The sequence below is a fragment of the Citrus sinensis genome, chromosome 8, assembly GCF_022201045.2.
Source record: "Citrus sinensis cultivar Valencia sweet orange chromosome 8, DVS_A1.0, whole genome shotgun sequence".
NCBI lineage: Eukaryota > Viridiplantae > Streptophyta > Magnoliopsida > Sapindales > Rutaceae > Citrus > Citrus sinensis.
Window position 1 is genome coordinate 29,040,867 of NC_068563.1, and position 15,099 is coordinate 29,055,965.

The following is a 15,099-nucleotide window of genomic DNA, read 5'->3' on the forward strand; positions in this document are numbered from 1 at the left end:
AGCAGGAATTGGACTGAAAAATATGAGAGATTGAAAAAGAAATTAAGAAGAGAGGAAGATTGGAGTTGGAGATAGAGCATTATAAGGAAGCTCTTAATCAAGCTATAATTGATGAACTGCAGGATGCTCGTGAGGAATTTATCCATTTAAGTAATCCAATTGATATACGGTATGACATCTGTGCCTGGAAAGGTTGGGATCATCATCTATTTCTTTTCTTGGTGACTGAATCTTGGTATGGCATTTATCAAATTAAAGATTTGTTATGAGCCTTCCCTTCATGTTATTTGCCTTTATGGAAATGTTTAGATTTATGTTTTTCAACCTCAATTTTAAATATTTAAGGATTTGGATGCATACCAGGATTCTTCAAATGGAGCTTTGACAAAAGGAGTCTTTGCATCATTGAGCAGTCACTTCAAAATCTTAGTACCTTACTAAATTTAGCTCTTAACCATAATATATTGGGAAAAGATAATGTCTTAATGATTGAATATGCTTGAATTCCATGTATTAATTCTGATGTTTGTGCATTTTCAGATAGTTGGACCCTTGTACTAGTAATTGTAAAGTCTCTATTTTAGTAAGATGGAAAAGTCTGTATTTTTTGTTCTAATTTTTGTTGTTTGACAGAGTTGGAAGAGGAAGAGACTATTCTATCATAGTTGCGAAAGAAATGAGCAAGCTAGACTTTGACCAATCCTCTCTGCAATGAAAATGAAATTTCCGGGTGAAGTGGCAAAGAAGAAAGCTATGGAGGTGTTCTTGCTGTGGGAGGATTATCTCAGGGATCCTACTTGGCATCCTTACGGAATCATCACTGATGAAGGAGGATGTTGCAAGGTATGTATTATGCTATTTATCTGTCATGTTTAAGCTGTTTATTTCTGTTTTACTAATTACTATGTCCCAACTAGTGTATACTAATCACTGGTTGACAGTATACACATTTGTAAAATGGTCAAGTTGCAAGATGCATAGTAGACTATTAGTAATAGAGTAGTGATTTCTGGTACATTAACTGTACAAATTGTTGTTTACTGTATGTGGTCAAACAATGCAGGAAATAATCAATGGAGAGGATGAAGGACTGAAGCATCTGAAAAGTGAAATTGGAGAAGACGCGTATAATGCTGTAATTAGAGCAAAGAATGAAATTAATAAATACAACATAAGAGATGGATTCGTAGTACAGAAGGTACGGAACTTCAGGGAGAATAGGAGGGCAACTGAAAGAGGTAATATCACGTATGTTTAAGCTGTTGGAAAAGTAAAAGAAAAAGAGTAGAAGCCGGAGGTGCATTTCACAAGTATTGCCTCTTAGACCTCTAACTTGAAATGTACAGCTTAAAATATTATGCCCATGCTAGACTAATGTAAGAAGAGCGGCTTCTATTTTGCCACCAGTATTTTGTTTCTATCTGAGATTCTGAAATCAATATGCATATGCTTTATTTTTCATAGTGGTAGAAAGCCAGATTGAAATGAAAACATTTTGTTGATTATATATATATAATTTGTATGTCAACTTTGTAAGTTTACCATTGCTCCATATATACAAGTAGTTTTTTAGGTGGAGTTATTGGCATCTAAATCCATCGTGATTGGTTAGTTTAAAAAATATGTTATACTGAACCATTAGGGCCCGGCCCAGTGGCTAGAGTCACTCTCTCACACTTTCTCACGAGTGTGAGAAAAGTGGTTCGAGCCCCCGTAGACGCATTGCAGGGGTTTAATTTAAATTTTCTTTCTTAAAACTTGAGTGAAAACAGTTTTTCACACAGGAGGAGAGTTGACGTGACGTCCCTCAAATATTTAAGAGGGTTAAAATCTTCTCGAATATTTGAGAAAATAAAAATATGATCGGTGTCATATCAAAGTTGATGTAAATTAATCTAAAAAATTGTATGATGATAAATATCATGAGCAATAGTCTCCAAAAAAAAATGTTAGAATGTTGTTAGATGGCCGCACCGATGATGACTTGATAGGGTTGTTTCAGGCAATTCTTTCTCGTGTATGCCTCCTTAATCCGAAAATTTTCTATTGGCAAATGATGAGCATACATAGGAGAGGAATCTTAACACACTGTCTCACTCTTAGCTTGTGAGGAATTTTCACCAAAGAAAGAAAAGAGCCCACTACCACTATTAAAACACGAGTGAAAAAGTTAACAAATATGCAGCAGGTATCCAAGGCCCTAGCCTACTGTGTTCTCGCTCAACTCATTTCAACTTTCATGTTTGGAATCCAAAGTTAATTTTTCCCTGATAAAATCAACAAAATTGGAAAAGAGAAACCAGCCCAACTTTCTATCCACATGCACACAGAGCATTTAACAAAACCCAACACCACCCACGTGCCTTTTGCGCCTCAAGCTAATCCCACCACCGGCCCCTTATTCTTCTTCTGATTGACGTGACAAAACTTTTGTCGTGGCTTTCAATCCGGAAAAGAAAATGAAAGCGAAATCAAGTAATTTTGTGACTTTAATTTATTGTGAATTTGGATTTTAATTGCTATTGCTTTTGCTCTTTCATAGAGTCTAGCATTTACATAGTATTTTTCTGTTTTTTTTCCCCCCAAAAAAAATTTGTTAAATTTAACAAATTAGAGAAATCAAAATTAGAGAAATCTATCATAGAAAACCACATAAATAACGACGAAATATTATCAATTTTTGAACTCTCGCTTCCTTAATTAACATATTTACAAATAGTAAGTAGTATGTGGAAAACACCCTCCTAGAGAACATTCTTTGAAATTTCCCACTTGATGGGACTTTAGACAATCACACATTCTCTATGAAAGAAATTGTACTAGATTATCCTATTACTACTGCCTCCAGTTTTCATTAAGGAAGGGTTTCAATCATGAATCAGTTTTGGCAAAATTTGTGAAGAAATTAAGTAGAAACTTCTCCACTCCAATCGCTATTGAATGTTTGTTTCTTTCCCTTGCAAAGGAAACTTCATTCAATTTGATTGTCTTGCATCAATTTTGAAGTGGGATTCTGCTGGTACTTGTGTAACATTGTTAGATAAGCAAATGTGGGTGGGCACATCAACGATCATAGAGAATGGAAAAGAAAAAGCAAACCAAATATCTTGCATTAATTCGATATTTAAGTTACTACATTATATATACCAGCACCACCACCACCTCCATCATCTTCATAATACACTTAATAATATTACAACACTAAACGAAATATAAAAGCTAATTAATTAAAGCTGCGGGCTACATCATTCCACTGCAGCCGCTTCAGCCCTCATCTAGCTTTCCCTAAACACCAATCATTCAACAACAAAGCCATTAATTAACCCACCAATCAAAAAGAAACCCAAAAAAAATGAAAATGATAATAAAGTTTCACTCTTTTCCAACCAATTACCCTCCCGATTTTACTCTTTAACTTTCACGTTCTCCAACAGGACCATCACCCACAAGTCAAAGCAAAAAAGAAAAATATACATATATATATATTTAAAGTTATAATAAGAAAGGGTAAAATTGGAAAATGGCCATGGCGGGAAAGATTGATTAATTATTTTTTTTCTATTTTTTTAAAACTCCTCCGTTAACTTAGACTCTGAAATTCTTTCCAACGAATGTTTGACCAAACTGCCAGTTAGCTGGCACAATGTTCCACGAGGTGGAGCTGCGTCGGTCACTGGCTTTCACCCTAAACGAAAGTGACTGCCCTACCAGCACTGCGTTAGACTGCCAGTTTTGGCCCCAGTTACGGCTCATGCTCATCCAGCCAGTTCTTGACCCTTTCACGTTCACCCTCAGGATATCCCCTGCACCCGCCACGTTGGTGACCAGAACCAAGTTGAAGTAGCGGAACCCGTTTATTGTGAACCTGATTCCTCCCTTCTTGCGGCATGGTACCCTGCGTAAATAACAACAGCACGTCAAGGACAATTCGGTAAAAAGGGTTCGTCAAACGAGGAGCGCGGTTCTTGGACTGACACGACATCATCGAGAAGAAGACTTCTCATGTCTTTGGAGACCGTGTGGCGTATTTGACGAAATTGCTACATAGAAAATAATGTCATTTTGAATATTTCTCTGCGTGAAGAATATGCAATCATCCAACGGCTCAGATCTTCCCACTAATTTATTCACCAAGTCAAGCTGATCGGGACGGTACAATAAATACTTTGACGTCGGACGATTTTAGTTATTTTCGCACCTAACGGCCAACGCACGTCTTATGAATAAAAAAATCCATTTTGTAAGAGAAAATTTGGTTACAAGAAGAAACATATGAAAATGGACCTTTTGGTTTTTTCTGTTGGAATTGGAGAAAAAAAAAACTAAATGTATACACATAGAAAGAAAACAAACTAACGAAAGTGACCAGAAACGGGTCCAACCGTCCAAGATCTCAACAATAAGCTAAAATCTCTCTCACTTAAACAAAAAAATGAGCAAAATTTTAGATCACCATTTATAACATTTTCTAGTACAACAATCCTATTTTTATAATACAGATTTTTGCTTTTTTTTTGGTAACCCCAAATTTTAATGTTACGCACCCAAATTTCTTTAACAATCTACAACAAAATTTTAAGGGTATAACGAAAATCTTTGAAACGTTCCAACGTAAAAGTTAAAAAGAGTCGCGGTACAAATTATAGACGATGTTAAAGAGTAGTAAATCTAAAAGGGACAACAAGGGCATTTTGGTCTTCCAATCGACGCTTGAGGTAAAAAAACCGGCGTACGATCTGACAAAAAGCAATATTGTCCAACGGAAACAATAAAGATCCGAAATCCGACCCACATGCACCAATTACTGACTGACCCCACCACCACATGCCACAAATGCCACACACAAAAAATGCAAGATAATTAGATTTAGTAGCCACAAAACTGTAATTTGGCGAAAATTACTTGTGTAAAACGGCAGCGTTTTTGATGCATTCACGGCGTATGAAAGGAAAAACAGGGCCGGAGCAGAGGAAAAACAGAGGTGAGTGTTTGTGTGTGTGAGAGAGAGAGAGAGAGACTGAGAGAGCATACCGGCGGTAGGAGACGGGGACGATGCCGGCGCGGTACTCAGCAATCTTGAGGAACATGGGCATGGCGAGGTCAAAATGAGGGCGAGGAGGGTTACACCAGCCGCCATTGTCACTTGGGAGTGCGTAATTGGGCGGGCAAAAGTTTGTAGCGGTAACCAAAATGGAAGGGCTCCCGGAGTGACACCACGCGGGTTCGTTTGCACACTTGATCTCAAAGCAAGCACCGCAGCTCAAGCCATTGTTGAACAGCGCCGTGCTCAGCGCCGCCGTATTCACGCCGTAGCCCTGGCTGTACAAGTTACCGTAACCGCACGCTCCTCCTGCAGTAAGTACATTGTAAGAACGTATAATGTCAAAAATGCTTGACCAAAAAAACTCGAGCCGTGCGTAAAGGTACTACGTACCCATGGTGCCGGAGGCGTCAGAGCCGCCGTAAAAGGTGGCATGGGCGCTTTGCCATGGGCCACCGGAGTAATCGCCAGGGAGTCTTGCATCAGCCACCCACATTAAGCATACTAAAGAGAGGATAACGCCAGCCCAATTCACCACCGCCATCGTTTCTTTATTCTCTTCACTCACAAAGAAGACACAGCTCCGTGTAGTTAGTTTTGGGTTGAGGAATGAGGGAGGCAAGAGTTGTTATTTATGGAGAAAGACTAGTACTTCCACAGGGGCACTTTCGGGAATTTTGAAAATTGGATGATCTTTAATGTAATGTTAATGTAGCTGCCATTTGGTGTAAACAGAAAACAAATTTTCTATTGTTACGGACTTACGGCTACTTTCCTTCATTGACAATTTGACGCATGTAGCGTACGGTGTTTGAGTCTTTGTGATTGGGTTGTTACTAACTGTTAAAGAGAAGATAGTGTTTGACAGGAAAATGTAACGGGAATATTCGTAACGCTTGTGACATTTTTTTAATTGATTTGACGTTTATGCCCCTGAAAGATACTGTACTAGCTCATGCTGAAGAGAACGAGGGTAACTTTGGAATTAAAAATTTGAGCTAAGAGTACAAGTCAGTACTACTCAATAAAAGTAAAGGTATAGAGTAGGAAAAGCTCATTTGGTGATTCTAAAAATTCCTTAAAAAAAAAAAAAAAAAAAATTCTCTTCAAAATAGAGGTTATAAGTTTGGGGAGAATTGATTTGGTGAGTAAAGTCTCTCATCTTACTGTGGCCAATAATTTATGCGTCCGTTTTTATTGGAAGAATTGTATGGTAGGATCTTAATTTTTTTTTAAATAAGAATTAAAGATGTGTGAGCTGTCGCTTATTATAAGGTAAACTATTTTACCTATCAAATTATAATTCTAAATTTAAATGAGATTTTTTACAATGTTTAATTTATTCAGGATAAAATTTATTTTGTACTCCAAGTAATGTTAATATGTAATATTATGATTTATCATAAGTCAAATGATTATTTATTTTTATTGTTTTACCGGTTAATGTCTATTTTTATATTAAAATTCACTTTCATATGCCACGTAAGTTGAAATGAAAATTTTGTAATACTAAATTTAAAAATGTAACATTATTTAAAACTCGAAAGGATTATAAGAGAGTTTATATTAATAATTATACTTTAAAAACAAACTGGGAATTTGATTTTTTTTTTCCCATCTGAAAATAAATAAATAAACAGAAAAGGGGGGCTTTGCGTTGGGCAGAACCGCAGAAGTTGAGGCGTGATGAGCGGTCGTGATGCGAGGGACAGTTGGGTCCACTGAAAGATTTTATGGGGTATGAAGAGGATAGATACAATAAAAATAAAAAAAATAAATAAATAAAACCCACACTTATTAAAGGAATCTTAAACGCGATGGTGAGTGGTGAGTGGTGACCAGAGAAGCAAACGCTAATAAGCCAATTAAGGAGAGATATAATAGAGGAGGATCCAACGTGGGTTAAAGTGGGACCCACTTAATCCCGTGATCAGCGGTCCCTATAAACCGCTGTGCTTCAACTGTAAGTGGGGTACACACAATCTCGAGCCACACGCGCGCACTTGATTTCTGCTCTCCCACGCTAAAGTGGTAAATCGAAAATCATAATGCATGCATGTTCTTTGCCTAAGTTACGTCATTTCATGGTCTTTTTATTAGTGTATTAATAACACAATTTTGACCTAATTCGATTGTTGGATTTTTTAACTTTAAATGATGTTTAAAATTTTTGAATTTTGGCGGAAAGTGAAGGAAATTAGGCACAAATCTAGATAAATTCAAAAGTTAGACACGCAATTTGGATGTTTGGATTATTATTTTTAATTATCTTTTGAAAAAATTGGAGTGTTTATACTTTGATAAGGTTGGATTTTGGACCCAAACGGTGATCCTGAATAGGTTGAAAAGTTGTTGGTAGCATAGGATTTGTGAGTTTTATCAACTCTTATTTTGATTTGACAAAGTATTTTTCATGAAATGTCTTGGAAAGCTTATACATACTGTCGAAAAAGAATCTAATTTTATTACGATCTTTAGTTGTCAATTTTGAAAAAAAAAAATGAGTCGAAGAATAAAGTGAAGGAAGTTGGGCACAAATTTAGATAAATTCATGAGTTAGACAGGCAATTTGGATCTTTGGATTATTAGTTTTTTATTATCTTTTGGAGAAATTGGAGTATTAATACTTTGATAAGGTTGGATTTTGGACCCAAATGGTGATCGTGAATAGGTTCAAGTTGTTGGTAGCATAGGATTTGTGAGTTTTATCAACTTTATTCTGATTTGACAAGTATTTTTCATGTAATTTCTTGGGAAGCTTACACACATAATTCGGTTTCGATCTTTACCTATCAATTTTGAAAAAAAATGAGTCGAAGAATAAAGCTTATGCATATAATAAATAAAATAAAGGGAAAATATCCACCGTCCACCTATTTTTAACACTTTTTTCAAAAATACACAATTTCTTCATTTTTTAGCTAGAATCCACCTAAAGTTGCATTTTTTTTCATTTTTCCACTTCCGTTTGGAATCTGTTAAGAAAACTAACGGAAACTTAATAAAATGACAATTTTACCCCCAAAACGAAAATTACAATTTCACCTTAAAAAATACCAAAAATAATAAGATTTAATGATGAATATCATTATTGGTACTTTAATGAAGTACAAAAAAATCTTAACTACTAGAGATTATAACTCAATTAATAATAAAACTCTACTTATCTTAAATTCAATTGATGATTTGTGAGATTGGGCTATTTTTAATACTACTGTTATAATTTAGCATTCTAATTACAGATATATTTAAAAAAAAACATGCATTTGATGGTTATGGAATTAATTTATTTATTGACCGATGGGGAAAATAATTAGATTTAATCTAATTATTTTTTATAATTTTTAAGGTGAAATTGTAATTTTCGTTTTGGGGGTAAAATGGTCATTTTTTAAAGTTTTCGTTAGTTTTCTTAACGGATTCCAAACGGAAGTGGAAAAGTGAAAAAAAATGTAACTTTGGGTGGATTCCAGCCAAAAAATGAAAGAATTGTGTATTTTTAAAAAAGGTGTAAAAAATAGGTGGACGGTGGATATTTTCCCTAAAATAAATCAACATTTAGATTTCTCTTTATGAATACAAGTTGCAAAAGCGTAATTGATCGTCACAAAGAAGTCAAGAACCGGATAAAAAGAGAAAAAAATAGGGCAAGAGCAAATTAAATGATTACAAGCCAATTAATTAATTGGGTAAAATTTGTGGGCTTAATGGCTTGCACTCATGCTCCTCCCGACACAAGGAACATATTCGTTCTTAATTTAATTCCATCACAGTAAAAATTAAATCATTTAGTTGTTAATTAAATACGGTACAAACCATCGAACGTGGAATATCGAGCTGATGATTATTAATCGAATGAGGTATTTACACTTGAACCAATGTCATATGTCCACGTAATGTTCGATGAGCTCGGGGGATTTGATTGTAAGGGACCAGCCTGAAGAGTGAGCCATGATTAAAAATTGTGATCAGAACATGCTTCTCACTCTCAGAAGCATGTGTTCGCTAATCATTTTAACATTGCTTCATTGCTTCTCAAGTCAAAATGTACGAGTAAAGAAAAGAAAGAAAAGAAAAGGGAAGCTGCTTGGTCACTTTCTTTTTAATTCATCACTACTTTGATATTTGGGACACATTTGACTAATATTTGATTAAATGGAAATCTAAAATCTTAGACTTTAAAATTAAAAATACTATTAAGTCGTCTTTAAAGATGTTCTCTAGAGGAAAGCTATATATATATATATATAGATTTTAATACATTAGAGATTGTATTTTTTTTTTTAATTTGTTAGTGGCATTTTTATTTTGTTATAATGAGGGTGTCATCAATTTGTTATTTATACATTGATTTATAATTGCCACTTGACGGAGTATATTAACTCTTATTTATTCACAGATAAAAGTATAAGTTAAACAAAATAATATCTCAAATTCAAATGAGAATGCGCAAATAATGTCTTCTCTATTTTGAAATTACTTGCAGTTTAAACAAGACTTCTTATAAGCTTATCTTCTAATTATTAATACGTACGACTTGCATATGCAATCATAAATTTATACTTTGTTTTGACATTATTATTGCTTATAATAATGAATGTCAAACCCTAGCGCTTCAATTTTCTTCGTTGGAATCTTTTGTTCGTTCGTTAGCGTATGTAAGTTTCTTTCTCCACAAAATCATCTTTATACATAAGAAAACAATTTTTATTTACTTTTTGTATTTTTTGTTTCTTTGTAAACGAGACGGGTTCATTTGTCTAATTGTGTTCTATATATTTAGAAAGGGTCCGCCTAACTTACGTTCAAAATAATCTCTATTTTTAATTAAATAGAGATTATTTTGAGAATTTAAAATTATGGAGGCGAATTCATACTCTATGATTTTAACAAAATAAAATTGAATAGAGGGGGTTAAACGAAATTTTTTATTTCAAAAAGTTTTTAATATTTATAAATATAATATAAATAGTATAGAATATAAGGGGACTATATGAAATTGGACGGGCTGAGCGTATCTTACTTTGAACGTAAGTTAGGCGGATCCATTTAGAAATACAAGGCACCTGGTAATTTGGTATAACCATCTATCTACCTATATTTTATTAAACGTTTTTTTTTTTTTTTACTGTTTTTACTTGGCGCTTTATGGGGTCAAATCATTTTACTTTTTCTCATTTCCTTTTGTTCTTTTCCAATTGGAAAGATGCGATTAACTTGTTAATTAAACTGAGGTTTTTTTTTTTTTTTTTTTAATTTGATATCTCTAGCGTTTGTAATTTGGAATTTCAAAGATAATGACAAATTACATGATAATGAATAACAGTGAATTTTTAAGTTTTTTTCAAAAAAATAATGATAAAGTCCATTTGTTCAGTGGTCAGTACAGCTTTATTCAAATGGGAGGAGAATCTCGCTTCCGTCACTTCTACGCGTTTATCGTTCTCGGCACGTGTATGGTATAATGTCATATTTACACTTATTTATGTTTTAACATCAGAGACAGAAATAAAAGTTTTAAAAAAAAAAATTATAAGATTATTTTTATTATTTAAAACGAGGGATGAAACTGTTACTTTCCCTAGTCAAGTTTAATACCGTGCCCCATAGTTTGATATCATAAATCTCGTAGGTAACCTAATACTTGTGTCAAAATAAATGCTTAACTCTACATTAAATTTCAATATATAATATAGTAATTGCAGCAGAACAATTAGAAACAATTTTAAAGGAAAAAAAAAAAGAGAGAAGAATTTAATTGACCGTTTTATTTATTATATAATAAACTGTATTCTGTTTATACCCAAACTACTTAACATAAATACAATGTCAAATCAAACATCTAATGATTGTATGCCAAGTTGGAGACTAACAATAAAACAAAAAAAAAAACATGGAGCCTTGATTTTGGGGGGGAGGCAGCACCGTCTGATCTTGTTTTTACACAAAATGGAAAAATTATTAATTTTCGGTCACCGGGGTCGAAGCCCCGACCAACAAGATAGGGTTTTGCGGGTGAGGGATTATTTGGTACGTACCAGCTGCCCTGCCGCTGACCCGACCTTTGCTTAATAATTACAAGATATAAATCTGGGAAGATGACTTTTTAATTCAACTTTAATTTGGTGAGTCACCATTTTTTTTTTCCAACAACCGCCTTCAAACACATGGAATTTCATCATTCTTGGGGGCCTTTGTTGTTCTCTTTTTTTCTTTTCTCCGCCCTGAGTCTTGGTCCTTTGAATGAATGTCGTGCTATCGCCACCTATTCAGGCTTGATTATTGGCACAAGTACGCAGCAAGTGCCCTTAGTCTTGGGTCAGTGACTCGCAAATAACAATTGTGTGAACATCGTGAATAAACATTACATTAATTGCCAATTGCCAATTGCCAATTTCCATGGCCTTTTTTTTTTCTTTTTGACCAGCTGCGATTGCATTGACATTGTTTCTTATGTTACTATCAAGGACTTATGTCGTATACATAACCATCTATTCTTTCACCTTCAAACAATTTTTTTTTTTTTTTTCTGAAATGTTATATCAACAGAGTCGAGATGAGTCTCAATAAAGAGGTCATTTTGGTTGATAAACACGGCGAATAAAGGTAAAATTCTGAAGTAGACTCAATCTGGGTCATCTTTGCATGTATGAATGCAAATGCATATAGAATTTAAGAGGATAAGACTTCAAACTCTTTGAAAATGGATCCTGTCACTCACATGGTATGTGTCACATATGAATGAGAGAGTGAGATATATAGATGGTGTGATAAATAAATGGGATAGAAAGACCATTTTGCATGCGGTGAGAAGGAAGATAACAGCATAAGCTCAAGCAAGTGGGCACCGAGCTGTAGAGAGAAGACTTTGCTATAGCGACAAGCCAATGTGCCCCCACAATTTTTATCCATGCAAGGTCCTTGACTCCCTAGTAATCTTCAAAGAGCAATCCTATTTAAAATAATAATAATAATAATAATTTATTTTATTTTATTTTTTCTATCTTCCTTTTTGTATCTTTAATAATTTTCATCTTTAATTAATATTAATTAAAATGCTTAATACAACATCTAATTTGTCAAATTTAGGCCCATTTTCATAAGGTCCCCATGAATGTGACCTCTCAAATAAATAAAGTGGTTCGATCACATCATTCTTAGTTATGAGTTATTGGATTTGAGATTACGAGCTATTGGATTTGACGAAAGGGTGGGCGAGTGCGTAAAATCACCAATTTAATTTGATTATTGTTTTCCTTACTTTAGGGGGGTCATTGGCTACAGAATAAAATATTCTTTTCTTTACTGTGTAGAGAGTAAATATTAGAGTCTCACTTTTTTTTTCTCTTTTGAAAATGCCATAAATCTCTCAAAACTATAAATACAATGGTAAAAACAAAAAAAAAATCTAAATTTTAAAGGCCATGGCTATGTATGTAGCAACTCGAATAGTCGTGTAATTATAGTCGTTCCTTCGACCGTTTGATTACGGCTATGATCGTATCATTATTGGAGTTGCTCCAAGGTGGAGGAACTCCAACATAACCAGCCCCAACTTTAGAAATTCACGTTTCAAAACCTTTAAGTCGTCACAATTTTACAATTGAGAATTTTCAATTTTCATTTAAAGAAGGTGAGGTCATTTGATGAATTGCAAAAGCATGTGACCAAAGCAGCTGGTGAGATGATCAGAAAATGCAGTGGTATCATTGCATTGATGAATCAGAAGGCTAGATGATGCCTGATGCACAGCTGTTGGGTTTGCAAAAGCCAAACTGAAACTAGTAATTTTTCTGCAACAAAAGAGGCTTTTACAGTTTGGAATAAATGGACAGGGACATTCATTCACGGAGCTTTACATTAAAGCCTTGTTTTGACTAAAGAGGGAGACAAGCTTGTCAGCTAAGTGGATAAATTCGTTGCCACCATGCTACATAATTTGGAACCTGAAGATTGTAATTGTAAGGGAAAATATAGCCAAAAAAGAGTCCTATCATTGAAGATATTATTTGCTGCTTGCAACTTGCAACCGCATATCTTGGATACTCTTCACACTCTTCACAGTATTGTCGCAGTGCATACAGCCATGCAGTTTAAAATTAAAAAAAGAAAGGGGGAAAAATGAGCGTGTGGGGGAGAAGGGTGCTTCTAAAAGTGCTTTTGCAGCAGGTTCTTATGAATATAAACAACCATACAACACTACCATTCTTCATTGAAAACTTCCATATTTTTGTTGCATCTTTAAGTTTCTGCTGCTGGCATCCTAGATTTTACACTAGTGTTCGTAACACAAAAAATTCAACATGAACAAAAATTTGAGATGTCAACAATAAAATTTTTTTGAGATTTTTCAGATGTGAGGGTTGCATTAGATAACCCCTGTGCAGGAGGCATTTTCTTAACAACATAGTACTGATGGTGAATTTAATTAGCCAATTTTTTTCCTCCTTTTTCTAAGATAATATAGCATGGATATAAAATAATTGCGATCAAGGAACAAGTAGACCAGTTGCCAATTATGTAATATATGTAATATGTTAGTGTGATTTATGACTTCATAAAATGATTGAAGCGACAACCGCTACTTCCCTCTCTTTTCAGTTCATGAGCAGTCATTTCATCTACATAGTGCCTAGAAGCCTGGAAGGAAATTTAACAGAGAAGCCAAAAGTAGGTTGCTGGTTTCTTATTTATTGGGAAAAAGGATAAAATAAAAAAATAGTACAGTTGATGGTTAGAGGAGACATCACATGGTAATTGAAAATGAAATTTTTTTTGCAAATCAATTAGTAGTCAATTCTAATTTGGGACAATAATATTGAACTCATGGAGCATGCCATCATCAAGAACCCTCTGCCTGGGGTTTGTCTACATTGTGGTTGGTAGTTGGGACCATCAATTTTTACTACTAAATCATGCATTCCATTTTGATGAAACACTGCATGCCTACCCAATTCTTGTTTCAGCTTTAAGCAATCTCTTATGAAAAAAAAAAGCTGGGTTGATGATAGGCGATGGCCCAAAAGAAAGATTTGAAAACAAGGACAAAAGCTTCTAGTTTCTCAGGCAAAGCAGAAAAAAGACGGTAACATGGCATCATTTCTTGGAACTTTCTTTGTTCCCATGTCACGCACCGTCACTACTACTACTGCATCAATCCTCAACCCTTTTGCTTTATAGAGCACAAAAGCAGTTGAAATTATTCTTCATAATTTATTTATTTTTCACTAGCAATGTTATTATCAAGGCTGGAATAAAGAGCCAACCACCACAACAACCAACTTAACTGCCTTTCAAAGATATTCTAAAGGGCTAAAGATGCCCTTAGTCTCTTAGCCAGTCAGCCCGGTAAGCAGAAAATGGAGGGAAAGTAGTTAAAGAGTAATAATACTTAACATGCAGGCAAATGACAGAATTATAATAGCAAAGCCTCACAATATCGTTACCTTTATTGAGAGGTAGTTAGCTTGTCCCCGTAAATCTTGATGAATTATTACTAAATTTCCATTTCTCACCAACATTTACAGGGTGGGTCCGCTGCACAATTATTCATGCATTTATTGAACCGGTTTTATTTTGTATTTTTAAAACAGTGGTCATTTTGCCCCAAATCCCAATTCGTATAGCCAGCTGATCAATTTTGACTCAGTTTGGACTTCAAGAAGTGGACCGTAAACCGAAAAATTAAAGGAAACCGATGAAATAAATTGAACTTAAACCGAACCTGTTAGTCTGAACCGACCAGGTTCGGTTTCTCCATCTGGTTCTCAGAAAAACGAACCGACCTCAAAATTAATGATCCCCTGGAAGTATTTCTTGCTTTTGTGTGGACAGGCAACAGGAAGCAAGAAACTCAGTCAAATTACTGATGCCTTGCTTTGCTTGGACTTGAAGATGTGTTTTACTACACCTTTTTTTTTTATCTTTACATCATATAGAGTAAATGCTATGCCCTCATGTCATGAATCGTAATGTGCGACAATAAAACTATTTTTAAACCCAAATTAAAAGTAGTGATATTTGTTTCACAAATCATGCATGATCTCATCGTCAGCCAC

The 15,099-nt window shown here is 34.5% G+C and overlaps 1 protein-coding gene and 1 long non-coding RNA gene across 2 annotated transcripts; one reads left to right on the plus strand and one right to left on the minus strand.

The window, feature by feature from the left end:
• Nucleotides 1-1,478, plus strand: LOC127899438 (uncharacterized). The gene is made up of 3 exons (XR_008051295.1): nt 1-169; nt 634-843; nt 1,064-1,478. It is a non-coding gene; the product is annotated as an uncharacterized LOC127899438 (long non-coding RNA).
• Nucleotides 1,479-3,082: 1,604 nt separating this feature from the next.
• Nucleotides 3,083-5,662, minus strand: LOC102621431 (expansin-A4). The gene is made up of 3 exons (XM_006488276.3): nt 5,435-5,662; nt 5,032-5,350; nt 3,083-3,895 (listed from the first exon to the last, which is right to left on the minus strand). The coding sequence occupies exons 1-3, from the start codon at nt 5,583-5,585 to the stop codon at nt 3,586-3,588; spliced, it is 780 nt and encodes a 259-aa protein (XP_006488339.1). The 5' UTR covers nt 5,586-5,662; the 3' UTR covers nt 3,083-3,585.
• Nucleotides 5,663-15,099: the final 9,437 nt, after the last annotated feature.